The 26654-nt window shown below is 33.3% G+C and overlaps 1 protein-coding gene across 1 annotated transcript; it reads right to left on the bottom strand.

The window, feature by feature from the left end:
- Positions 1-966: 966 nt before the first annotated feature.
- LOC143245528 (uncharacterized) lies at positions 967-25532 on the bottom strand. The gene is made up of 6 exons (XM_076491891.1): positions 25451-25532; positions 16266-16373; positions 15888-15984; positions 12424-12637; positions 1782-1917; positions 967-1100 (listed from the first exon to the last, which is right to left on the bottom strand). Exons 1-6 carry the CDS (start codon positions 25467-25469, stop codon positions 967-969), a joined length of 708 nt encoding a protein of 235 aa, XP_076348006.1. The 5' UTR covers positions 25470-25532.
- Between the last annotated feature and the right edge of the window lie 1122 nt (positions 25533-26654).

Genomic DNA, 26654 nt, shown 5'->3' on the forward strand with positions numbered 1-26654 from the left:
TACTAAATCGTTTACGACAGCAAGTAAGATAACATAATGATGAACAGGAGTTATAGTATCAAAAGATATTTAACTTATAGAAAGAATCGTGAGCGTTAATACAAAAACAATAATAATTAAATAAAATCTTTCTACAACTAGAGGGCACTGCTGTTCGATTTTTTTTTGTACATATTTTCAAGTTTTACTCAATGTTACTATTATGGTCATTTCTCAACCATTTTTCTCTTTCACCAACTTGAATTACAAACGAAAGCGACTGGTCGCCATTTCTTAAGATTTTAATAAGTTTCAAGAATGAAGACAATAAATAGATAAAAAAAAGTTACGTGGAACTGTTTTTAGTGATATTAAAACTCTAAATACATATTTATTTGAAGATCAGATATAACTAAAAGTAAAAAAGCTTGGCTATCATTTTATTTAACGAAAATATTCTAAAAAGAAATCTAGATCACATTTACCTGTACCAATGTCCTCTTGTAACTTTGGTTAAAGGTCTGTCCTGTATTTAAAAATATAAGATCACAGTTTTAACAGATTATAACATTGAAAATAAAAATGGATGACGTATAATTCTAACATATCCACATATTCTGTTGAATAGATTGTTTTACGTTACACTGTTTTTGCCAAATTATCAATTTTTCCCCTAACCTCTTCTTGTTTCGTATGTAACGATATTACACGTGTTTCAAATATTGATAGGTTGTTTAATAAGTATCTACGTCACAAGATGTAAAATGGAATTGACGACTATTTTTTATAATGGAAATTTAAATTATGTAAAAATAACAAATTTTACAATTTTAAAACGAAGTAATATAATAAACTAAATATTCAGATATAAAAGCTTATTTCTAGAGTGTGCTAACTATTAAATATCTAAGAAAAACCTTAACTACAAAATGGGGCGTGCCATACAAAAACTAAAACTACAAATTCAAACATTTTAAGTATATATTGTCAAAATCTTTTTTTAAATAACTGTACACCTACTATTTCGTAAAATACACAACCAACAGATTCTCCTCCGCCACGAAGTGTGAAATGTTTAGCAGTCCCATTTCTACTGCTTATTACGTTGGTACTCAACATACCTGTGTAAAAAATATAACTAATTAACAAGCTAGTCTAAGCATTATACGCCAGTCAGTGTTATTAACATAAGATTTTACGCAAATCTGATGTGTTTGTACACTTTTAGAACAAAAAATAAAATACAATGTTAAATGTCAGAGTAAAAAAATGGTTTCCTCATACGAAGTCTAAAATGTGAATAATTTAGATATAACTGTAGTTAAACGGACAAGAGGTTACTAAAATTATTATATATTAACCTTATAATTTTATACTGTGACTACTGATTTCTTAAAACCCTTCCTCTGTATTGGATATACATTATATACATATATATATATGACGTGTGATAAACTCGTTTGCATTCTGACTTTCAACACCATTTAATCGTAATTCAGCTTCAACATGTAATTAAAACGTATACATTTGTCGAGTATAACTCCAATTATTCATATCTTGTTGAAGTAAAATGTACATAACGTAATGGCCACTATTACATTTGTGACACGTGTTGATCCCTTTTGATCCTGTGAAGTTATTATTTAGAGTACTTTACAGGTCATAATTGATTTGGAAGAGAGAGTTTCTCGGTTTATTTCCTCTGTAACTGTCATATAAGTAAATATTAATTTTCCTTTTCTTCACAATGCACATAACTTTAATTTCTAAAGATCCATTTATTATAAACTAATTCAAGTTACCAAAGAGCTCAAACAAGACCAGATGATTTTCTTGCAAAGTACGATAAAGTTTCAGATCTGGTGGAGTCACTGATAACACTTTCAATTCATTAGATTCAGTAGTTCTCTTCTGGGTTTTGGGTACTTCTGATAGGATCTGTTAAAAATAAGAAACGCTACAAGTATCCCCTTCTCAGCATCTTTCGTTATATATATTTAAAATTTCTCAACTTACATCATTCTGGAAGATAAAGTACGACAGGCATACTTATCAATGCTATTAAATCTTTTCGTGTAGTTTCATTCCAATAAACCACCCAGGTATGCTAAATCAACAGTTATGTTTCTTCGTAAACAATGAAAGCAACTGTAATGGAATCTACCTGTACACTGATATTCCATTTGTTAGTTCAGGGTGAAACCTAAACATTATTACAAATTTACAAAATAAGATATACCAATTAGCGAATTAATTATTATGCCATCTCAAATTCTGATACACTGCTTCTCAAAATTCGAGCTTCGCATCACCAATCCATTCCCCCCCCAGTGGCACAGCGGTATGTCTGCAGTCTTACAACGCGCTAGGAACCGGGTTTTGATACCTGGGAGGGGCAGAGCACAGACAGCGTATTTTGTAGCTTTGTGATTAACTACAAAGAAATAAACCAATCGATTTTTCTAATGTCTTCGAAATGAGTGACTCTATCCTTGTCTCTTACTCTTTTCTCACAGACTTTACCCATCAAAATCTCTGTCAAACTTCCCTCAGACCTAAATAGCTGTCCAAAGTATCGAATCTTCCATTTTCTACACATAATTCATCCACTACGTCTTTAGATTTGTCTCAGTCAGTTCCAATACTACGTCATCAGGTTTCTTTCTGTATAGCTCACGTGTGTCTGTAAAACCACATTTCGTGTGGTTCCAATAGTTGTGTTTCAGTAAATAAGGTGAACGCTTACACCAGGGGACCATTGGTGACTTTTAACTAGCCTTTCTTCTATACCAGTTTCATATCTATCGTAACATTCTTATCCTATGATTTATCTTTTTCTCACACTTTTCACCACTACTCAAATTATGAAGCGACCATTGTTACAGTTTAGTTGACAACTGTTCTGAGTCCAAAGCCTTTCCGTTTATGAAAAACTTTGTAAAGTAACTGTTCTATTTCTTCCTCTGATTCTCTTGTAGGTACTGTATCACCAGATTACCTATAATAACATTTAATATTTATACTAACCTTGATACTTTCTCCTTTCAGTATTCATTTATCATCAATCACTGCCCATACCTCCTGTACTTACCTTTATCATCAATCGCAACACGTACCACATGTACTTACCTCTATCGTCAATCACTTTACACACCTCCTGTACTTACTTCTATCATCAATCACTACACATACCACCCGTATTTACCTCTATCGTCAATCACTTTACACACCTCCTGTACTTACTTCTATCATCAATCACTACATATACCTCCCGTATTTACTTCTATCGTCAATCACTTTACACACCTCCTGTACTTACTTCTATCATCAATCACTACATATACTCTCCTGTATTTACTTCTATCGTCAATCACTTTACACACCTCCTGTACTTACTTCTATCATCAATCACTACATATACCTCCCGTATTTACCTCTATCGTCAATCACTCTACATACCTCCTGTACTTACCTCTATCGTCAATCACTCTACAAACCTCCCGTACTTACCTCTATCGTCAATCACTCTACATACCTCCTGTACTTACCTCTATCGTCAATCACTCTACATACCTCCTGTACTTACCTCTATCGTCAATCACTTTACACACCTCCTGTACTTACTTCTATCATCAATCACTCTACATACCTACTATACTTCTATTACTATAATTGTTTTCAATTTATTATTATTATTGATAATTCAAGTTATATTTTAGTTTCTATCACAAGGTGCTTAGCCATGTTTCTTTAAATAATGCGTTCTCAAAGTATACAGACAATTTAGGTAGTGTGTAAATCAAATGTGTTGCTTATTGTTAAGCATTTCTCTTCACAAAACTGTACTAACTGCTACAGCTGTACGTTTGCGGATTTACGACGCTAAAATCTGAGAATCCAATACCCGTGTTAGACAGAGCAGCTATCTCAATGGCTATCTCTAAAACAATCTGTACTGTTGTAATTCATCACGAAAACAAACAGCCTGTAGTAATCTACGTCTTCACTAAAACAAACAACTTGTACTAATCTAAGTCTTCACTAAAACAAACAACCTGTACTAATCTAAACCTTCAATAAAACAAAGATCCTATGCTAAACTACACCTTCACTAAAACAAACAACCTGTACTAATCTAAACCTTCAATAAAACAAAGATCCTGTGCTATACTACACCTTCACTAAAACAAACAACCTGTACTAACTAAAGTCTTCACTAAAACAAACAACCTGTACTAATCTAAACCTTCAATAAAACAAAGATCCTATGCTAAACTACACCTTCACTAAAACAAACAACCTGTACTAATCTAAACCTTCAATAAAACAAAGATCCTGTGCTATACTATACCTTCACTAAAACAAACAACCTGTACTAACTAAAGTCTTCACTAAAACAAACAACCTGTACTAATCTAAACCTTCAATAAAACAAAGATCCTATCCTAAACTACACCTTCACTAAAACAAACAACCTGTACTAACTAAAGTCTTCACTAAAACAAACCACCTGTGCTAATTTAAATCTTCACTAAAACAAACAACCTGTACTAATTTAAATCTTCACTAAAACAAACAACCTGAACTAATCTAAGTCTTCACTTGAACAAACAACCAGAACTAATCTAAGTCTTCACTAAAGCAAACAACTTGTACTAATCTACATCTTCACTTAAACAAACAACCTGTACTAATCTAAACCTTCAATAAAACAAACAACCTGAAATAATCTACATCTTCACTTAAACAAACAACCTGAAATAATCTACATCTTCACTTAAACAAACAACCTGTACTAACTAAATTTTTCACTAAAACAAACAACCTGTACTAATTTATGTCTTCACTAAAACAAAAAACATTGCCTACACTAGGAATACGATTGCAGTATACAATATACAATATATTCTTTGTTTAGAATGTTTATAGTTTGTAAGTGTTATTGTAATCCAGAAATTGATAAGATAATTATGTTATGGATATTAAATATTACAAACATAAATTCAGTAAACTAGATTTATGTTTTTAGTATAATAAAACAACTACTTTTGTACAGACGAATCCTTTGAACTATGTGTTTTTTTAATAAAATATAGCTGTGGTGTAGTAAAAGTTATACTGACTGTTTATCAGCGTATTTGTCCATTCATCCATGTTTTTGAGACAAACAAAAGCGATTGTCACAATATATTTCATAAGTTTTTTAAACGATTTACGAAGAATTCCATGTTAGTAGACAGTGGCTACTAATTTTGTTTTTTATTACACTATTGACTACATAGAGAAACTTCTTCCTCTGAGTGACAGTTTCTGTTATACTATTTACACACAACCGTACAAAAAACAAAAATTACAATTTAAGCAATGATACGTAAGAATAATTAAGGTTTACTATTTGAAAGGCTACTTACATGAGGTTAATCATATGATTACTATTTGAAAGGCTACTTACATGAGGTTAATCATATGATTACTATTTGAAAGGCTACTTACATGAGGTTAATCATATGATTACTATTTGAAAGGCTACATAAATGAGATTAATCATATGATTACTATTTGAAAGGCTACTTACATGAGATTAATCATATGATTACTATTTGAAAGGCTACTTACATGAGGTTAATCATATGATTACTATTTGAAAGGCTAATTACATGAAATTAATCATATGATTACTATTTAAAAGGCTAATTACATCACATTAATCATATGATTACTATTTAAAAGGCTAATTACATGACATTAATCATATGATTACTATTTGAAAGGCTACTTACATTAGGTTAATCATATGATCACTATTCGAAAGACTACTTACATGAGGTTAATCATATGATTACTATTTGAAAGGCTAATTACATGAAGTTAATCACATAATTACTATTTGAAAGAATACTAGATGAGGTTAATCATATGATTACTATTTGAAAGGCTACTTACATGAGAATAATCATGTGATTACTATTTGAAAGGCTACTTACATGAGGTTAATCATATGATTAGTATTTGAAAGGCTACTTACATGAGGTTAATCATATGATTACTATTTGAAAGGCTACTTACATGAGATTAATCATGTGATTACTATTTGAAAGGCTACTTACATTAAATTAATCATATGATCACTATTCGAAAGACTACATACATGAGGTTAATCATATGATTACTATTTGAAAGGCTACTTACATGAAGTTAATCATATGATTACTATTTGAAAGAATACTAGATGAGGTTAATCATATGATTACTATTTGAAAGGCTACTTACATGAGATTAATCATATGATTACTATTTGAAAGGCTACTTACATGAGGTTAATCATATGATTACTATTTGAAAGGCTACTTACATGAGATTAATCATATGATTACTATTTGAAAGGCTACTTACATGAGATTAATCATATGATTACTATTTGAAAGGCTACTTACATGAGATTAATCATATGATTACTATTTGAAAGGCTACTTACATGAGATTAATCATATAATTACTATTTGAAAGGCTAATTACATGAGATTAATCATATGATTACTATTTGAAAGGCTAATTACATGAAGTTAATCATATGATTACTATTTGAAAGACTACTTACATTAGGTTAATCATATGATTACTATTTGAAAGGCTACTTACATGAGATTAATCATATGATTACTATTTGAAAGGCTACTTACATTAGGTTAATCATATGATTACTATTCGAAAGACTACTTACATGAGGTTAATCATATGATTACTATTTGAAAGGCTACTTACATGAAGTTAATCACATGATTACTATTTGAAAGAATACTAGATGAGGTTAATCATATGATTACTATTTGAAAGGCTACGTACATGAGATTAATCATATGATTACTATTTGAAAGGCTACTTACATGAGGTTAATCATATGATTACTATTTGAAAGGCTACTTACATGAAGTTAATCACATGATTACTATTTGAAAGACTACTAGATGAGGTTAATCATATGATTACTATTTGAAAGGCTACTTACATGAGATTAATCATATGATTACTATTTGAAAGGCTACTTACATGAGGTTAATCATATGATTACTATTTGAAAGGCTACTTACATGAGATTAATCATATGGTTACTATTTGAAAGGCTACTTACATGAAGTTAATCACATGATTACTATTTGAAAGACTACTAGATGAGGTTAATCATATGATTACTATTTGAAAGGCTACTTACATGAGATTAATCATATGATTACTATTTGAAAGGCTACTTACATGAGGTTAATCATATGATTACTATTTGAAAGACTACTTACATGAGGTTAATCATATGATTACTATTTGAAAGGCTACTTACATGAGATTAATCATATGATTACTATTTGAAAGGCTACTTACATGAGATTAATCATATAATTACTATTTGAAAGGCTAATTACATGAGATTAATCATATGATTACTATTTGAAAGGCTAATTACATGAAGTTAATCATATGATTACTATTTGAAAGACTACTTACATTAGGTTAATCATATGATTACTATTTGAAAGGCTACTTACATGAGATTAATCATATGATTACTATTTGAAAGGCTACTTACATTAGGTTAATCATATGATTACTATTCGAAAGACTACTTACATGAGGTTAATCATATGATTACTATTTGAAAGGCTACTTACATGAAGTTAATCACATGATTACTATTTGAAAGAATACTAGATGAGGTTAATCATATGATTACTATTTGAAAGGCTACGTACATGAGATTAATCATATGATTACTATTTGAAAGGCTACTTACATGAGGTTAATCATATGATTACTATTTGAAAGGCTACTTACATGAAGTTAATCACATGATTACTATTTGAAAGACTACTAGATGAGGTTAATCATATGATTACTATTTGAAAGGCTACTTACATGAGATTAATCATATGATTACTATTTGAAAGGCTACTTACATGAGGTTAATCATATGATTACTATTTGAAAGGCTACTTACATGAGATTAATCATATGATTACTATTTGAAAGGCTACTTACATGAAGTTAATCACATGATTACTATTTGAAAGACTACTAGATGAGGTTAATCATATGATTACTATTTGAAAGGCTACTTACATGAGATTAATCATATGATTACTATTTGAAAGGCTACTTACATGAGGTTAATCATATGATTACTATTTGAAAGACTACTTACATGAGATTAATCATATGATTACTATTTGAAAGGCTACTTACATGAGGTTAATCACATGATTACTATTTGAAAGGCTACTTACATGAGGTTAATCATATGTTTGTATACGAACCTTTACATGGCTAGCAATAAACTTGAATCAAGAGTGTGATAAAAATAAACATGTTACAGACGGTTGAGTACTTCACGATTTGAAATATGCGAGTCACGTGACAACCACAGCCGATATAAAATCATTGTGTATTGGCATACATAAGAATTACATTCTAATATTGGTGTTTCACATGTTGGTATTATAATGCCACATAAAGCTTATCACTTTTGGAAGTGTGTGTTTTTCTTAAAGAAAAGCCACAATGAGCATTCTGCTGTGTCCATTGAGGGGAATCTAACCCCTGGTTTTAGCGTTGTAAATCATATGATTTACAAATCATATCTGAAGGCTTACCACTGTCCTAGCGGAGGACCAATTTTGGAAGCAAAATATTCATACACTCAAATAGAGATGTTTCAGATCAGAGACTTAGAATTTCCAAGAAGGAAATATCGCTTTTATTTAATGACATTGGAAAACAAAGGAATACGGATCAACTTGAGAAACCAGGACTAACCAGAAAGAGACCTGCAATGAGTCGTACACCAGGCGTGGTAAAAGCAAAACATGGTGCTTTGTAATCGATGAGAATCTAATTTCCATAGCAAAATCTGTCCGCGTGACCCAGCCAAAAGTATGTAATATAAAAAGGGCTCTCCGCCTGGAAAAGAAAGACAAATCACATCTACACAAACTATCATGTCATCTCATAAGTCCGAAAATTTAATATAGAAAGAAGTGCATCATCATTTCTGTCGTTGCAGAAGGCTTTAATGACTAAAATATGCAGTAGGACGTGTATAAAAATGCTCAGACAAATAAAAGAAACTAATCCAACTCCACTTTTTCAGATCATTTATCAAATAAACCCTTCTGAAGATGGATGTATCTGAGGAACACATAAGGCACAAAAGGCTTAATGAGTTTAAAAAAGGTAATAGTGCAACAAAAACTACACGAAACATTCAAGCATGATGCAGAGTCTCTCAATGAAATAAATGTCGAAGGTGGCTTCAGAAGTTCAGATCAGGTGACTACACTTTAAGTGATGCGTCACATTTAGGTTGCCCTATTAAGTTTAATCATGACTTACTGCTGGCTGCACTTGATACAGATTGTGCTGTAACAGTTAAAGAACTAGCACAGAAGCTTAATTCAACCTATTAAACAGTTCACCGTCATCTGCAACAGCTTGGAAAGGTATCACAACATGGAAAATGGGTCCCCATAATTTGACAGAAGCCAATCTTAGAGCAGAGTGGACATTTGCATTTCTGCACTATCGTGAACATATCTCACCTTTTTTGGACATATCAGTGACTTATCTTATAAACATATTAACAGCTCTGTGGATTAAACATTTTAAACTACTTTGTTTCTTGATGAATACAAATGAAGAATTATTATAAGTTGTGTGATTATTTTATGTCACAGGAAGATGAGGAGTGTTATGTGATCTGTAGTCTTTATAAAATATTGTGGTCCAATAATTTAAACTGTATTCTCAATACAAACAGCTTTACTCTTTTGTCTTAAATGCTTGTTTTGTTCACAGGTGTTTAATATATTTATAATGGCCTCTTTGTCTCTCTGACGCGTAGGCTCGGCGTGGCCGGGTAGTTAGGACGCTTGACTCGTAATCTGAGGGTCACGGGTTCGAATCCCCGTCACAGCAAACATGCTTGTCCTTTCAGCCGTGGGGGTATTATTATATTACGGTCAACCCCACTATTCGTTGGTAAAAGAGTAGCCCAAGAATTGATGGTGGGTGGTGATAACTAATTGCTTTTCCTCTAGTCTTACACTGCTAAATTAGGGACGATTAGTACAGATAGCTCTCATGTAGCTTTGCGCAAAATTTAAACAAATAAACCATTTATTCTGCCCTATTTTCTTTCATTAGCGTTTAATAGCAAGGTCATATTCTACAGTTTCCACAGTTACGGTCAAGGACTTCTGTCACGTGGAGAAACATATTCATCTGGCGTGAATATGTTAACCTGTTTTAAAGTGACTGACTTTATTAGTTAGTTAATTACTAGGGGAGAAACAAAGCGTATTAAACTGATACTAATGGTATATTTACTATATTATAACATAATATAGCTCTTGAAAGACATCTGCTGCATAATTAATCTCCTTACTTTCACCAAAATGACATTTTTCTATAAAATTAATTTTACAATACTTCATATCATCCTCTAAAAAAATCCACTTAAAGTGGATCTCTACTAAATGTGTTAGATAAATATTCGCAAGTCTGAACGATAGTGTGAAAATCGTAGTGCCAAACATTTAAAAGGTAAGACATTATTTAATTAATCCAGTGTTTGTTGGTGAAGACAGAACAAAATTGAGGCGTAAGCTCATTAGTTAACAATGATAAGTTATAGATCGTTGTAACGGCTATTTACTGAATAAAATATAAATGTACAAAGACTAAGCATGTTATATATTAAAACGATTTTGAAACCCCACTGTGGGGTTGTTCTTGTTGCCACGTCCGGTCGTGCTCTAACTGACGCCTGTGCTTATTAACAATAGAAAGGATTTCAAACACTTTTAATGTTATTTAATCAATAATGTATGTTCCATCATTATTCATTACTTCCTGCCAACGATTCACAAGGTTCTGAATGCCACTTCTATAAAATTTTTGGGATTTGGAGGAAAATAATGTAGAGAGGGTAGTTTTGACATCTTCATGTTTTCCAAGCTCTTTTCCATCAAGATAGTTCTGCAAACTTCAGAATAGATGATAATCAGATGGGACAAGGTCTGTGGAATAAGGAAGATGTGGAAAGTTTTCGTGATCTAGCTGTTCAGTCTTTGCAGATGTGATCCTTGCTGTATGGGGCCGTGCATTAACCTGGTGTAACACAACACCTTTATGATTGATCAAAGCATTCCTCTTTTCTTTCAGTGTAACATTGAAGCACTCTAACTGTTGACAACAGAGGTCTGATGTAATCATTACATTGAGTGGCAGCAACTCAAAGTGAATCACAACAACAATATCCCACCAAACACTTAATAAGACTTTCCTAAGGTGGTGGTCTATTTTGGGCTGTGCTTTAGCCAGTTTACCTGCACTGAACCATTGTTTGCGTTTGTTCATTTTGTTTCTTTATTCAGTATTTGGGTGTTTTTTATGGTTATGTTGTGTTTATTTGAGTTGCATAACATAACCATAAAAAACACCCAAACTCTAAATAAAGAAACAAACACAAACAAACGCAAAATTAAAGAAGCCTTACTCATACAACAACTCAAGCCCAAAATAAACCAATACAAAGGAACACCTTTATACCTATATTAATAAATATATCCAACATCTAAGCACGCCATCTACATTCCTACACTCAATTACACAACCCCCCTTCAAACATGTGGTCAGCTATCGGTCAATTATCTTTGTTTTTTGTTTTTGGAATTTCGCACAAAGCTACTCGAGGGCTATCTGTGCTAGCCGTCCCTACTTTAGCAGTGTAAGACTGGAGGGAAGGCAGCTAGTCATCACCACCCACCGCCAACTCTTGGGCTACTCTTTTACCAACGAATAGTGGGATTTACCGTCACATTATAACGCCCCCACGGATGGGAGGGCGAGCATGTTTAGCGCGACGCGGGCGCGAACCCGCGACCCTCGGATTACGAGTCGCACGCCTTACGCGCTCGGCTATGCCAGGCCCGTCAATTATCTCTTTCTTTCTTTGTGAACCTGACGATGACCGAAGAAGGTGGAAACGTTGTTCGCTCCTCTACATAAAAATTTTCTCAATCCATACCAGCCGTTTTTTACATATGTATTTCCAAGTATTTCTCACCTATTGAAACATTTTACCCTTAACAGTGTTTCAGAGGTATAATTAATCAGATACATTCAGAATTTGATTACATGTGAAATCAATACAAGAGTCAATAATATACTAGTGTGTATAAGAGAAAGTAAGTGTGGTTTATTATAGATACCAAACAAAAGGAATTCTAAGCCTCAAATATTTACCATACATTAAGACCACATTTATGTGTTTTAATATTTTAACTGCATTGATTATATCTGATATAAATTTACTTTATAATTTAGCGGATGTCAACTTCGTATTCCTTTACTTTTTCCAGAAAATAAATAATTTCGTTCTTTCATTATTGGACTCACTTTTGTTGGTAATCTAACGTTTTTTACTGAGTGCACGAGACTGCTTCCTGTCGGAGTTCCTATCCTGTTCCCTACGAACGATGGGCCTGGTTTTATCTGTATCGGTTCTCCACTGATTTTCCTGCCAATGTTGGTGGTGGACAGTTCAAAGGGTAATTTTTTATCACTATTCAGTCCACTACTTCTACCTGCTGTTTCCAAATATTCGCTGTTCCTGTTGAAATATAGAATTTAGTCAAGCCTTTATATCTCTCTTATGTTTGTTTGCAATTGATTACAAATCTACAAATTGAGCTACCAGTGCTATGCATATCACGAATATCGAAACCATGATTCTAACGTTCTATGTCCGCAGACATACTGTTATGCCACTCGGGGGCACTGCTCTTATCCCAGTTATAATACGTTTTAATCCATTAGTAAATAACTTGTATTATAATTTTAGGAAAGCGTAAGTACTGATCATTTAACACAGCGCATGCGCACGTAAGAACCTTTAAACGTGTATAGAATTTGACGGTAGTCTAGAAAATTTCAAACAATTGACCACGATGTGTCTAAAAAAAAAAAAGAGATAAATCACCACTAAATCTATTTTTCAGGTTAGGTTTTTAATGGCATTCATTTCCATAACGATACAGTTTCTGTGAAGACCTAATGAGACATAAATTAGACACTTCTAGAAAGTATTCATTTTTACCAGAACTTTGCCGTCTAATAAACTTTAATTTTACTTTGATAATACACCATACAATATGACATTTGTTTTTACAGTTAATACTATAGAAGCTGACACGTTTTTAATGTTTTTATTTTATTCACAACAGCAACTATGCATATGACAACCAACGCATTTGTGGCTTGAGACTTCAGTTTTTTTAAATGATATTTTTTCATAAGTTTGCTACATACAAAAATAATTGATCATATATATATATATTACTGTTTCTTTCGCTAGTCTCGCTTGAGGCAAACAACATTAAAGATTATACGTTCGTTGCTCTTTAATTAAGTGGATTGTTTGAGTTAAATTTCCTTAAATACAAAGTCCCCTTCAGGGATTAGATTCCCCTCAGTGGACGCAGCAGATAGCCCGATGTCACTATTAAGTAACAGAACTCGTACGCCTTATTAATCTAGCTCCGATATTAAATATTAAATCGTTTCTTTAAATAGATATTGATAACGACAAATTAAACTTCTCAAACTTTAATGATTGTTTTGTTTTTCATGTTTTTTGATGTATTATACTTTATAGATGAGAGAAAAGATTAAGGCAATTTGGAATTACTGACAACAGCTATAACTTTTACCTGCTTTAGTATAAAGTCAGAATTTCAATGTTTAAGTCCAATGAATATATTAAAAACGTAAAATTGACTATTACATTTATTTCTCACCATATGGCTACGAACATTCGTAGACATAACTTTGTTTTTTTATATCCAATATCTTGCTTCGAAAGCGTAATGTAAATGCATGTTAATCAAACAATTTTGTTTAATTAAACATAAATATTATGGTTCGGGTGCGCTTTATATCGTTACATAGATAATTAACCACTCAACAGTATCTCCTACTATAACGCCTTACACTTTTGTTTTCACGTATGACAATATTTAACAATTATTACAAATTATTATATTTATTAGAAACCATTTATACATCGACAGAGTTGACAGAGAAATTTTCCAACGATACCATAATTTTCTCTTCGTCTTTTATAGTTCATAGTGTCAAAGTAGTTGGTCTGAAGGCTTATAAAGCTACGAATAGGGTTTCGATACTCGTGATTAACTGCAAACAAACTAACGAATAATTTTCTTTATGAATTAAGTTCTCCAAGTGTCTTGCCAATTCTGTCTGTTCTTTCAGTTTTCAGCATATTTCTGATATTGCATTATAAAACACAAATATCCGTAATTTTTTATATATTTTTAATCTTTACAAAATAAGTTTAGTGGTTTTGAATTCCTTGGTTTTATAAGATTTGAAACTGTTTTACCATTAGTCCTTTATTGTCAGTACAAAAGTACTAAAGTACAGCGTATAGCTGGAAAGCTTTCCTAATCTAAACGTATTTACGTATATGTTGAACATGAGTTTGTTTTTCACAAAAAAGTGCTTTAAGTTTTCTACAATTAGAAAAGTGTCCTTTTGTAGGGCAACACTTCGCTGTACACTAAAAAACAAACAAAAACAGCGAGTTTCTGGATTGCTACTCATAATTTCACGTTTAATAACCAACACTTCAAGTTTTTTGCCCACATATACACACAGTCAACCAGTACCTCATGGAAAACGTACTTTATGATATATTGTGTTATGTTCTATCCTGATAATAGCAATTTTAATCTTTCTGAGAACATACATTCTGAGTTTTATTTAAGTGAGGTATATAGAATTTATATATTTAAAGAGACGCAACTGTAAATAGTAAACACACGTGGGTCTTGTACATGAATGTGAAACTAGAACTGATTCACAGAATTGGTCAGTATTGACTCCAGCATACACAGCAGAATGGTAGACACGTACATACTTGTCAATTACCAAAGAAATGACGTTGTGTTGATGCCAGTTCCAGCTGTTTTATGCCAATAATAACGAATATACGTTTGACGAGAATGCCATATTTTTGGTTCAAGTTTTCGTGGTTAAGGAAGTTACAGATGAAGTAGATATCAAATATTCAAACTAACAGACCACAAACGACAATTTATTTATTTGGATGTTTTGTCTTTCAAACCGAAATAATAAACGAATTACTTTTAATATGCGACGATCTTTGATTCGAATCCATCTTTGTGTTCCATTTCTACATATCTTTCCTATACAGTCGTATTGTAAGCAAAAGTAGCTTTGAGTTGCTTACGTCACAATAAATGTTTATCCATTCATTAATAGGCTAGAGGAAAATCTAATCCATAGAAGCTAAGATCGTTATTCAGTGATGACAAGAAAACCCACTTGTAGAGAAAAATATATACTTAATAACGGCTCTACATAAAACATTTTCTCAACACAAACCAGCCGTTATTACATATATATTTTTCTAAGATCGTTATTGTCCGTATTGTATATCACAGAAACGTTTCCTCACCACTACGGATCCGAGGGTCTCACGTTTGCGTCCCTTTGCCGAAATATCGCGCTCCGTACTCTAGGGCTGAAAATGCGTTATAAGAGTGGCAGTGCGATTACAGTACTTAATTAGAGAGGAACGAGAGCTGGCGGTGGGAGCCGTTAAATATATCTCTTCCTCCTCTCCTGTTTAGATTAGAAACAGATATTACTTTGTGTAGCCTTGCGCAAATATGTGAAACAAAAACAAACAGAGCTACAACGTGTTCTTTGAAGTTATGTCTACCAAAAACTATTTTTCTGTTGTAATAGCAGTTTAGAACTATTTCTTCCAACTAACTTTCACGATCTATGAAAGGTAACAAAGTGGGAAATCTTACCACGATCTATGTGACGATGATTTATTTTCTTGGTTCGTAGGATGACCTTGTACCTGTGGAGTAAACAGGCTTCTTCTGGGGTAAACGTCATCAGGTCCTGTGTAGTTGTTTGTTTAAAATATATTAACAAGTTTTTTAGAGGCCAGCCTCCGATACGATATCATTTTGAACATATTATAACCTAGTAAAATTAGGCCTAGAGCCACTCCTTTCTGGTAGTATAATTACTATTTCAGATAAAAAATGAAAGAAAATATAAAAGTCGTTTGTGTTCAATTAACGTTACATTTATCGTATACAGATTTTTTTTGTATCTAATACTAACTTCATAACTTGACTTTTTTGTAAATTTCAAACAAGGATCTAGTGAACACTTACTAGTTTTATTGTGGCTCAACATAGAAGGAGTCTTAGGGTTAGTTTGATAAACTACTTCAAATGGATTCTTCTCAGCTATATGAACCATGGAATGGTTTTCTGTGGGACCTATTAAAGTGAAATAATAGCACATGTTTACGCTCACCATTAAACTTTCTTCTGATAAACACTGTCGTTAACCTACAAGGTTTTATGTGCTATTTTTGTCCAAGGTGCTTAGAAATGCTAAGTTTTTGCCCTACACTGTTTATGCAACAATGTCTTAGTTATTGGTAAGTTTTTTCACTGTTTTAAAGTTAAAATATTCACCGGTTTAGTACACATTTTACAGTTATATTCCCTATTGTATATGGGAGAAACGTTTCCTCAGCACTACAGATCCGAGGGTCTCATGTTTGCGTCCCTTTGCCGAAAAATCGCGCTCCGTACTCTAGGGCTGAGGGTGCGTTATAAGAGTGACAGTGCGATTACAGTACTTGGAGTGGAACAAGAGCTGGCGGTGGGAGCCGTTAAATATATCTCTTCCTCCTCTGTTTTCTCTATTTGAACAGTTATGAAGTTTTCATCTGATGGTGCTTTTGTTAGAAGTGTTTGCAACACATTAGGACAGTTTGATCATTTTGAAGACTAATTGGAATCAGAAGAGCTAAGAAACTACAGCAGGTACACAACACCTGTTATCACAAAATGTAACTAAAATCATGATAATTTCAGGTATTTATTAAAGAGCCAATGCTAAAATTAGGATCTGAGATCATATTTGAACAGAGTATATAGTTTTACACATGTTTCTGTTATCTACTAAAAGATATAACAAATTAACAACATTTTCAGGTGGATGCACTTTTCGTCTATCCCCTGTACAATCAAAACAAAATAAACGTATGTGCTGTTCCTTTTGCACTGTAAAGATTATTGACGTATCAAAAACATTACATTTAAACAGTTCTCTTCCTCTTGTGAAAAGTCCGCTTAAGCCTATTCAGTTACTTTAAAATTTCAGTTAACAAGTCGAACTGACTTCTCTATTACTATCGCCTAACTATCCCAACTTACTTTACGGCAGTGGTTCTTAACCTTGTTGGAGGTACTGAACTCCGGAAGTTTCGTACTTGCATTCACTGAACTCTTCGTAATTGGAAAAATAAAAAATGATTTTTTTCAAATTTAAAACATAAGTAGATATTTTATTAGTGCACAAAATGAACCATGCATCAGTTGCACACAATATTACTTTTTTTGCTCGACATAGTTAGTATGAGGGGATTGAAAGATTAGGAAAAAAATCACAAATGACGTCCGATTACTACAGTCACAAGTCGACTGCTAAGCGCACGAAATTCCCTGCAGCACAGATATTAAGACCAAGTGATGTGACGTGATCAGCCGCAGCCAATGATGGCCAAGTGGAGCATGACGTCACGAATCATACGAGTGGGGTGGACGGAACGGACACACACACAGTGTGTGTGTCTTGATCCGCCGAACTCCTGAGACTGACTCACCGAACCCCTGGGGTTCGATTGAACCCAGGTTAAGAACCAATACTTTATCGTCAAATTAACACGGTTGTATCCTATATATTTTAACTCAACTACTCTTTTCTTCTATTGTATTTTCAAATATCGTCTGTCTATTTGTCAAAGTCCACTGAGGTTAGTTCAATTACTTTAGAACTCTCTTTAATGAAATAAACTATCCTTCTCATAGTTTGTTTATTCTACTGTTAGTTTTCCTCTAATATATTAATAGTTATAACCTACATGAACCGTTAGGCCTTTCCATTCACTTTGGCTGAATTCCCTTCTCCTAACCTTACCTTTGTCTACTGTTTTCCCATTCATCTCACACTATTTAATATTTATTACCACATCCTGTGCTCACTATATTCTCGACATCAATGACTTATCAACACAAATTATAATACTAATCTTCTTTTAACTCTCTTATAATAAAATATAAAACTAAACAATCATAAAATGTTCATTCACAAAATAAACGAAATTAATAATATATGAACTAAACAGTCTTTTATTTCACGATAACCAACACAAATTATACAAAAAGAAGTTCAGCAAATCTGGAACCCACATAGCGAGTTACAGCAATAATGTCAGTTTTTATACACAGTTATGCCTGCTATAGTTATGAGAATTATAACTGAGTTGACCAAAAAGAAGACTGTTACAAATCAGAGAGACCTGGTGGCAAGTTTTCTTCGTTCTTTTGCATGGAAAATCCTTTCTTTAAAGTTTATTAGAAAAAGAAATGTTGTAACGTTTGTATCATGATACAAAGTCTTTACAAACATTAGATAATGTCGATTATTCTCTCCAGGTGAAGTATATCCTTAAAAAACAACGCTTTATATTGTAAAAAGTCATTTTGTAAGTGTTCACTATTTTTTTAAAGTCACTGTATGAAAGATGACCATATATGCGTCATATTAATTAATTTCACCTTTTTTAGAAACAGTATTGCCCTAGATATGCTTCAGAGATAAGTCGATTGTCTAGGTTAGAGCTTAATACCAAATAAAGAGAAACGTTTACAAATACGTAATATTTGTCTTTCATACGGTTTCATCTTTAATTAAGTACCAAATGTTACGGCCCGGCATGGCCAGGTGGTTAATGCACTCGATTCGTAATCCGAGGGTCGCGGGTTTGAATCCCCGTCACACCAAACATGCTTGCCCTTTTAATCGTGGGGGCGTTATAATGTTACAGTCAATCCCACTATTCGTCGATAAAAGAGAAGCCCAAGGGTTGGCGATGGGTGGTGATGACTAGCTGCCTTCCCTCTAGTCTTACGTTGCTAAATTAGGGACGGCTAGCGCAGATAGCCTTTGTGTAGCTTTGCGCGAAATTCAAAACAAACCAAATGTCACCATCATCTATGTGAAATAATGGACAATCTTGAGTAATCTGAATAACTACTTTGTCATATGAACGTTAACTTTGACCTTACAAATTGCAGTCGTGTTATTACTTCTGGTGTAATCATAACACTCAACATACGTATGGTACTCAGAAATAGCTTCAATTTATGTAACACATGAGCTAAAATGTCATTTGTGAAACACCACATATTGGTCCATAATTTAGAACTGCTGACCAGAAAGAGGACAAACAACAACTGCTGCCGCCCACATGCCTATTCTTACCTGAATAATATTATTGGCTGTCACGGTTATAATGAACTAAGACTCTACAGTTGAAGGTGTGAACCTTATTCAGTAGAACATCAGGGTTCGAGCCTTAGTTTTTTAAATCGGTCATCCCCGGCCAGCAGAGAAAGACATGTGAAACACTTACAACAATTAGGTAGATAAAATGAAAACCAACAACAGTTTATGTCAACCTTGAAAACTTAAGTACACATAATAATAATAAAGTTGTTTGAGCACCAACTTTTACAAACTTACCATCTGTATTTCGACCTCTTTTTATGTAACTTGAGACACATGTACTGATAGTTCTGTCGTTAGTTGTCTGCGGCAGTTCCGGATCGTGTTCTCCAGTCGATAAATGTTGACAACTATCTAAAGGCTTTGTCTTGTGAGAGGAACGTTGTAGGTGATGGTTAACGGGGTGACTGAATAAAGCATGTCGCGGTTTTTTAATATTGAATATCGGCGCTGAGAAATTTCGTTTACATCTTGTACCACCTAAAAAGATATATATTGGTACGACGTGTTTTGACACTCTATACATTAATAAATAAAAATTTTGAATGAAAATGTATCAGAACTTCTTTCTAGCCATACCACAACCAATCATATTCTAAAGTTTTTGATATTCAGATAAGCTGCTAAATGTTATGCGATACGTATTCATATAAGCGGCTAAGATCTCTGTGATACGTATTCAGATAAGCTACTAAACGTTCTGCTATATGTACACGCTGAAGAAAATGTTAAAAATACAATTTTAAAAATCGAAAAAACATCAAATAAGCAACAAAAAGGGTACTTGCTACTGATATATAGAAAACATCCGAGAACAAATAATCATTACCGTGATGTCTCGTCAAATTAAGGCTTAATGTTTAGTACGAAAATAATGCCCGGCATCGCCAGGTGGGTTGAGGCGTTCGACTCGTAATCCGAGGGTCGCGGGTTCGAATCCCGGTCGCACCAAACATGCTCGCCCTTTCAGCCGTGGGGGTGTTATAATGTGACGGTCAGTCCCACTATTTCGTTGGTAAAAGAGTAGCCCAAGAGTTGACGGTGGGTGGTGATGACTAGCTGCCTTCCCTCTAGTCTTACACTGCTAAATTAGGGATAGCTAGCGCAGATAGCCTTCGTGTAGCTTTGCGCGAAATTCAAACCAAGCAAACAAACGAAAATAATACATCTTATGATACAATATAATAACATGGAGAAAAATGAGGCAGGTATAATACGTAAAATATATATTAAATTACGGTCATACGCGTGTGCTTGATTTAGGGTGGGTCAGTGCGTGGATTTCGCGTTTTATGGCGCAAAGCAGCTAGGCTATCTGCGTCTGATTTAGAGCAGAGCTACACTGGTCTATCTACTGTGCACACCACTGGTATCGAAACCCGGTTTCTAGTAGTATAAGTCTGCAGACATATAGCTGTGCCAGTGAGGGACATTTAATTCTACAATATAAATTGAAAGAATATCGTTAGGCGGCGTGGCGACTATAAATGTAATATGAAAAATCAGTATTTCACACAGATAGAAGGCTGTTGGTTTAAGCAATTATAGCAATTGGTAGATTGATGGTGTATTACAGAACAATAACAGAGTAAAATAAACAGAATTATACTATTACTTCTCTCATTGTTCTCAATTGGACAAAAATGATTGGGGACTTGGTTTTCTTTCGAATTTTTGAACCCTTTTTTATGGAACTATCTGGTACTTCCACCTGCAGGAATTGAACACTTAATTTTAGTGTTATAAGTCCGGAAATTTCCCGCTGGCCCACCAGAGTACAGTGAATTAGGTATTATGTGTAACACCTTACAATACGTCCCCCGCTGGGACAGAGGTAAGTCTACGGATTTACAACACTAAAATCAAGGGTTCGATTTCTCTCGGCGAACAGAGCAGATACCTCGATGTGACTTCGCTATAAGGAAAAACAACACACACACGCGCATTATGATACTGTGGACGAAACATCCCAGATATTATTCAAAGGAATTTTACGAGAAATGTAATTATTTATTTTGTTTATGGTTAAGCGCAAAATCCGATTTCTAGCACTTTAAGTCTGCAAACATACCGCCATATTCCTTAGGGAGGGGAAGGAAATGTAATTAAAATATTAAGTTAATTCACATTGGCAAAATATTGATCGTAATTGTTGTTCCCTCTTCTAAGAACTGGAAATATAAAACTTAATATTTGAATATAACTAACAGGTTTATTTACAGTTGATATGTATCTGACCAAAAATAAACTGAATGTTTCAAACCACCAATTTAACCCAAATAAAAATAAATGTATAAAGTTATTTGAAAGTCTTTAGAGACTGCTTTCTTTCTTTAAATTGTATTGGAATATTACATTTACTCTCTTGTGGTTAAAGCGCTTGACTTGTAATATCCGTCATACCAAACATGCTCGCCCTTTCAGCCATGAGGACGTTATACTTGTACAGTCAATCCCACTATTCATTGGTAAAAGAGTTGACGGTGAGTAGTGATGACTAACCAGCTGCCTTCCCTCTGGTCTTAAACTGCTAAATTAGGGAAGGCTAGCGGAAATAGTTCTCTTGCAGCTTTGCACGAAATAAAAAAACAACAAATGAAAACTTACATTTACTCTCTTGATATATCATTATTATGTTACATTCCTTCATTATAATTCAATTACAAAGCATTAAGTACAAAAGCGACCACAGCTGCAGTGTTAATATAAGCAAATAATATCGTTATGGTGTAAGGTATATTGAAAAGTATAAAAAGTTCCTGCTAGACGCGACGTTATTCATTATGTATGCATTTAATATAAATTTTTAGATATTTAGACGTAGAGAAAAATGAAAAACGCTGAATTCGAGAGACCGAATATGTAATAAACACTAAGGTATTATTACCCATATTACATTCCATTTTTCTCATTGTACGCGCATACATAGACTGCCACTCACATTATTCCAACATATTCCTGAATTAAAACTTGAATCGATTTGAAATATATCTCTTAGAAACTCACAGTATACACCTTGAGGGTGCCTATGGTATGTGAAACATAATAACTAGCCGAGACTGAACTAACTGGTCAGTCTATCAACACTGTGTAAGCATTTGGGGTAGATCATAATTACATCTACGAAAGTAAACATTTAAATTGTTTTAAACTTGTGCGTTTGCGCTCCACACGCCACGATAATTTAGATATGTGAATAATACGGCTTTGGTATGTAACAATGGGAAATGGCGTTTGGGAACAATAATGGTGAAATATAATAATTAGCACGAAGACTGGCATATTAATTCTTTAACAATCATGCCTAAAGTATAGAAGTTTTTTTAAATAAAATACGTATATTCGCCTTCCCAATACAACTGTTGCATCGATGTCGAGTCGCATGAAAATAATTTTAACATCAGTTGATTTACGATATGTTTTCTGTTTGTTTGTTTTTTCAAATTCGTAGTTAAAGGAAAGTTTAGTAAAATAACTTGAACCCTGGTCACAACGTGAAGCACTTCGTGGAGAATAATAAACTATGTAATGTTTCTACCAAAGATCATGAAATCGGATTTTTTTTGTATCACGCAAGGAATAATGAGTTGTTTAAATTTTCGAAACTGATATATGTTTTTCAATGAGTAAGGTTCTTTATTATGATATAAAAATATAATTTTTACATAAATAATATAAAGCTTTGATAAACTTTATTTGCATTTCGTGCAAATTTATACGAAGGCTACCTGCGCTAACTTAGCAGTAAAAAACTGGAGGGAGGGCAGCTAGTCATCACCACTCACCGGTAACTCTTAAACTACTATGTTACCAACAAATAGTGGGATTGACAGCCATATTATAACGCTCCCACGACTAAAAGAGAGAGAGAGAGAGCATGCTTGGACGTTATCTTGCATGTTATCGTGTATGTAACGAACCATTATAGTTTAGTTTGTAAACATTACGTTATCGTGACTTATCATATCCGACATGATCTTGTGGTTGGAGCACTAGACTCGCTATATTAGGGCCACAGGTTCGAATCTCATTCCCCAAACGTTTGCTCTTTTAGCCGTGGTGTGTTATAATGTTATGATCATTCGTCCTATTCGTTGGTAAAAAGTAACCAAAGAGTTGATGGCAAGTAGTGTTAACTAGCTGCCTTGTATCCAGCCTACCACTTCAGAACTATGGACGGCTAGCAAAGATAGCACTCGAGAAAATTCAAAGGAAAGAAACAGACTTAATGCTTTCTTTAATTGCGTTTTTAGTATTTGTTTTATTCTATAGGCTACTACTATAATTATCGTACTTACCACTAACTACAACTTATCGTATGAGCTTCTAACCACCATATGGTATATATTCTAAACCAATCACAATACGCCAATAAAGTATCAGATTCTGATAACTTAAATATCATATTATGAGTACTAATTAAGTATACTTCCTTTTGATATTATTTCTCCCCCCCCCAAGTCTATCAGTTATCAGTTCATAATTGTGGGTTGGCTCGTGCAGAAAGTCCTTCACTTAAATGGCTTCGCGTAATTTCTATTCATGAAAACAAGTTAGAAATATTTTTGATTGCAAGGTTACCTTTTCTTATTGCTAAACGACATTTTATATGTTCAAGATGTCTTTTATTTGAATGTTCCTGAGATGAATTACATCTGCCAAAGAAAATATATTAATGTTATTTTTAACTGTGATATATTCCATATTACGTAAGCATAGAATGTATACAGATTGTAATTAGTCTAGTAGTGATCAAAAGTCTTTCAGTGACACAGCGGTATGTCTGTAGCCCTACGACGCTAGAAATTGGGTTTTGATATCCGTGGTGGTCAGAGCACAGATAGCTCATTGTGTTACTTTGTGCTTAAGTCAAAACAACAGCATCAAATATTTAGGTTATTGAAGTAAATAATTTTCATTGGAGAGCATATAAACAAGCTATCAGTAACTAACTTAACGTAAATTCGCCCTGTTGTAAAAACACTTTAAAAAATTCGTCGCATGAACGTTGTCAATATATCATAATTTACTTTACTTAAATAAGAGATTTAAACAAGTGCAGCAAACACTCAGTGATAAGTATACTGACTTACAACGCCAAAATCCGGGGTTCGATTCCCCGTGATGGACAAAACACTGTATAGTTTTGTGGCAAAACAACGACTTTTCTAGTTTATTTAACTTATTACAAGAATGTATCACACTAATACGATTGTCTTTCTCGGTCTGCACTGCGGTTTGTGTTATTTATGCATCCATCTCAGCATCGTACAAGTTCATGCACGCACAGTCATACACATGTATATATGTATATAGTGACTGCCTCACTACAAAATCAATTCTCCACTTTGTGTGTGCGTTACTGGTTTTAATCTTTCTGCATTCATTATCCATAGCATGAATTTTCTGCTGAACAAATTGTTTTTATCGTGAATTACTATTCTATTATCAGACTACAACAAAAACCGTTTGGTATCATTACAATGAATAAAATTAGCTACCGTATAACTCAATCCTTTACCAATTGTTGAGCATTAAAGAGACAGCGAACAAGATGAATAAAAAAACCGTTAGAATTAAAAACCTACAAAGATGGATCGTGACAAAAATTAAGGCTAGAAACAGTGTAGATATTATACACTCAGACTACAAACCATTATTTTTATTTCATGGTGTTACCTAAAATTACATTTGGTGAAGTCAAAATTTATCTTTAATCCATCTTGTACTCACGATTTTCACCTTAATTTCGTCCCTCTTCTATTCCATCGAGTTTTATTTAATATAAACTTTAAAAGCAATTCAAAAATTAAAAAAACTTTAACAAAAAATAAACCCTTACGAAATGCAAACGCCAGGAATATAGCTAAGTGCAAAAAATGCATGTTAGGTAATTATAGGATATTTCTGGAAATAAATCTTTTTGAGAAAACGTGATTACATTGCCACAAAATACCAAAACAAAAACGAAGAATAAATATTTTAACTATCATACTTTGAGCTCGGCTCCACATGATAATATGACTTCAGTATTCCAGCTCTTATATGGTCGACAAAAACAAACCGCTTAGGAATCTATTAAAATATGAAAGAAAATATTACTCGTCGAAAAATCTTAACGTGTACTGTCTTAATGTGAGGACGCTAATAAAACACACAATAACTGATGTTGCCCGCTAAAGTGATTAGTATAATATCGTTTACTTACAAAAATAAATATTTTTACCTATTTACAAAAAAGTAACTCCACGTTTTCGTTGTTGCTGTTATTAGTACCATAATTACTTGTGAAAACAACAACAAGTAGGTAACAAGAAACTAGTACACAAACATAATTCTTCAAGTCTCTTCAACCAATAGTCTCTTGAAAATTTAATACATTGTGCTCTTAAATTCTAGGACACTTTTATCCTTTGATGTCTTTAACTTTGTTTTTCTGAAATCCAGAGTTAAAATGATATATTGTATGCACGACCAAGCTGACCAGGCTATTTTTTTGTAGTTGGTATCTGGATGGAAGAGGTTTGTATAATAAAGTTCTATGATTTTCATAAAGAAATTTTTAGGTATCGCTAATTAATATTTGTGTGAAATTTATTATGTTTGTTTATTATTAAGCACAAAGACACATAATGGACTGAGTGTGAGGTGTCTGGTTTTTACCGGTGTGAGCTCTCAGAATTACTAATAAGCCACTGGAAACAATTTATTTTTATATTACTTTTCTCTAACCTGATCAGATTGCTCCCTCCCACCAATGTTCTTTTTTTTACCAAAGTGCTACTTTCAAAGCATAAGAAATAAGGAAACTGTAGACCAGTAATTTCAATTAGCCCAAGGAGCAGACTAAATATATACAATTGTGTTTCAAAACTCACACTGCAGGTAAAATAATATATAAAAAAGACGTGTTTTTTTATACAATATATTTTTAATTGCTAACTTTGAGCCTTCATTGGACAACAGGGTACTGAATCATACAATTCGTTTTTCTACGGAACACTTTTTCAGGCAGATCCCTAAGCAACAATACTATCAGTACCTGTCACCTACTGTTAGTATTTTTGAAACAAGGAGAAAATACTCAAAATAAATTATTAAAAGTACAGACGTAACAAAAAACTCAAACTCAAACTAACGTGGCAGGGGTTTAGTTTAGAGAGAGAGAAATCAGAAGAGTTCTCTCTCCAACTGGGGTG

Source organism: Tachypleus tridentatus, chromosome 2 (assembly GCF_004210375.1).
Source record: "Tachypleus tridentatus isolate NWPU-2018 chromosome 2, ASM421037v1, whole genome shotgun sequence".
NCBI lineage: Eukaryota > Metazoa > Arthropoda > Merostomata > Xiphosura > Limulidae > Tachypleus > Tachypleus tridentatus.

What these genes read in the sequence shown, in the direction of transcription:
- LOC143245528 (XM_076491891.1), bottom strand. An exon ending in GTTGAGCCACAATAAAACTA is followed by an intron (nt 15,985 to 16,265) that starts GTAAGTGTTCAC and finishes ACAACTACACAG; the next exon opens with GACCTGATGACGTTTACCCC. An exon ending in TCATCGTCACATAGATCGTG is followed by an intron (nt 12,638 to 15,887) that starts GTAAGATTTCCC and finishes ATATTTCAACAG; the next exon opens with GAACAGCGAATATTTGGAAA.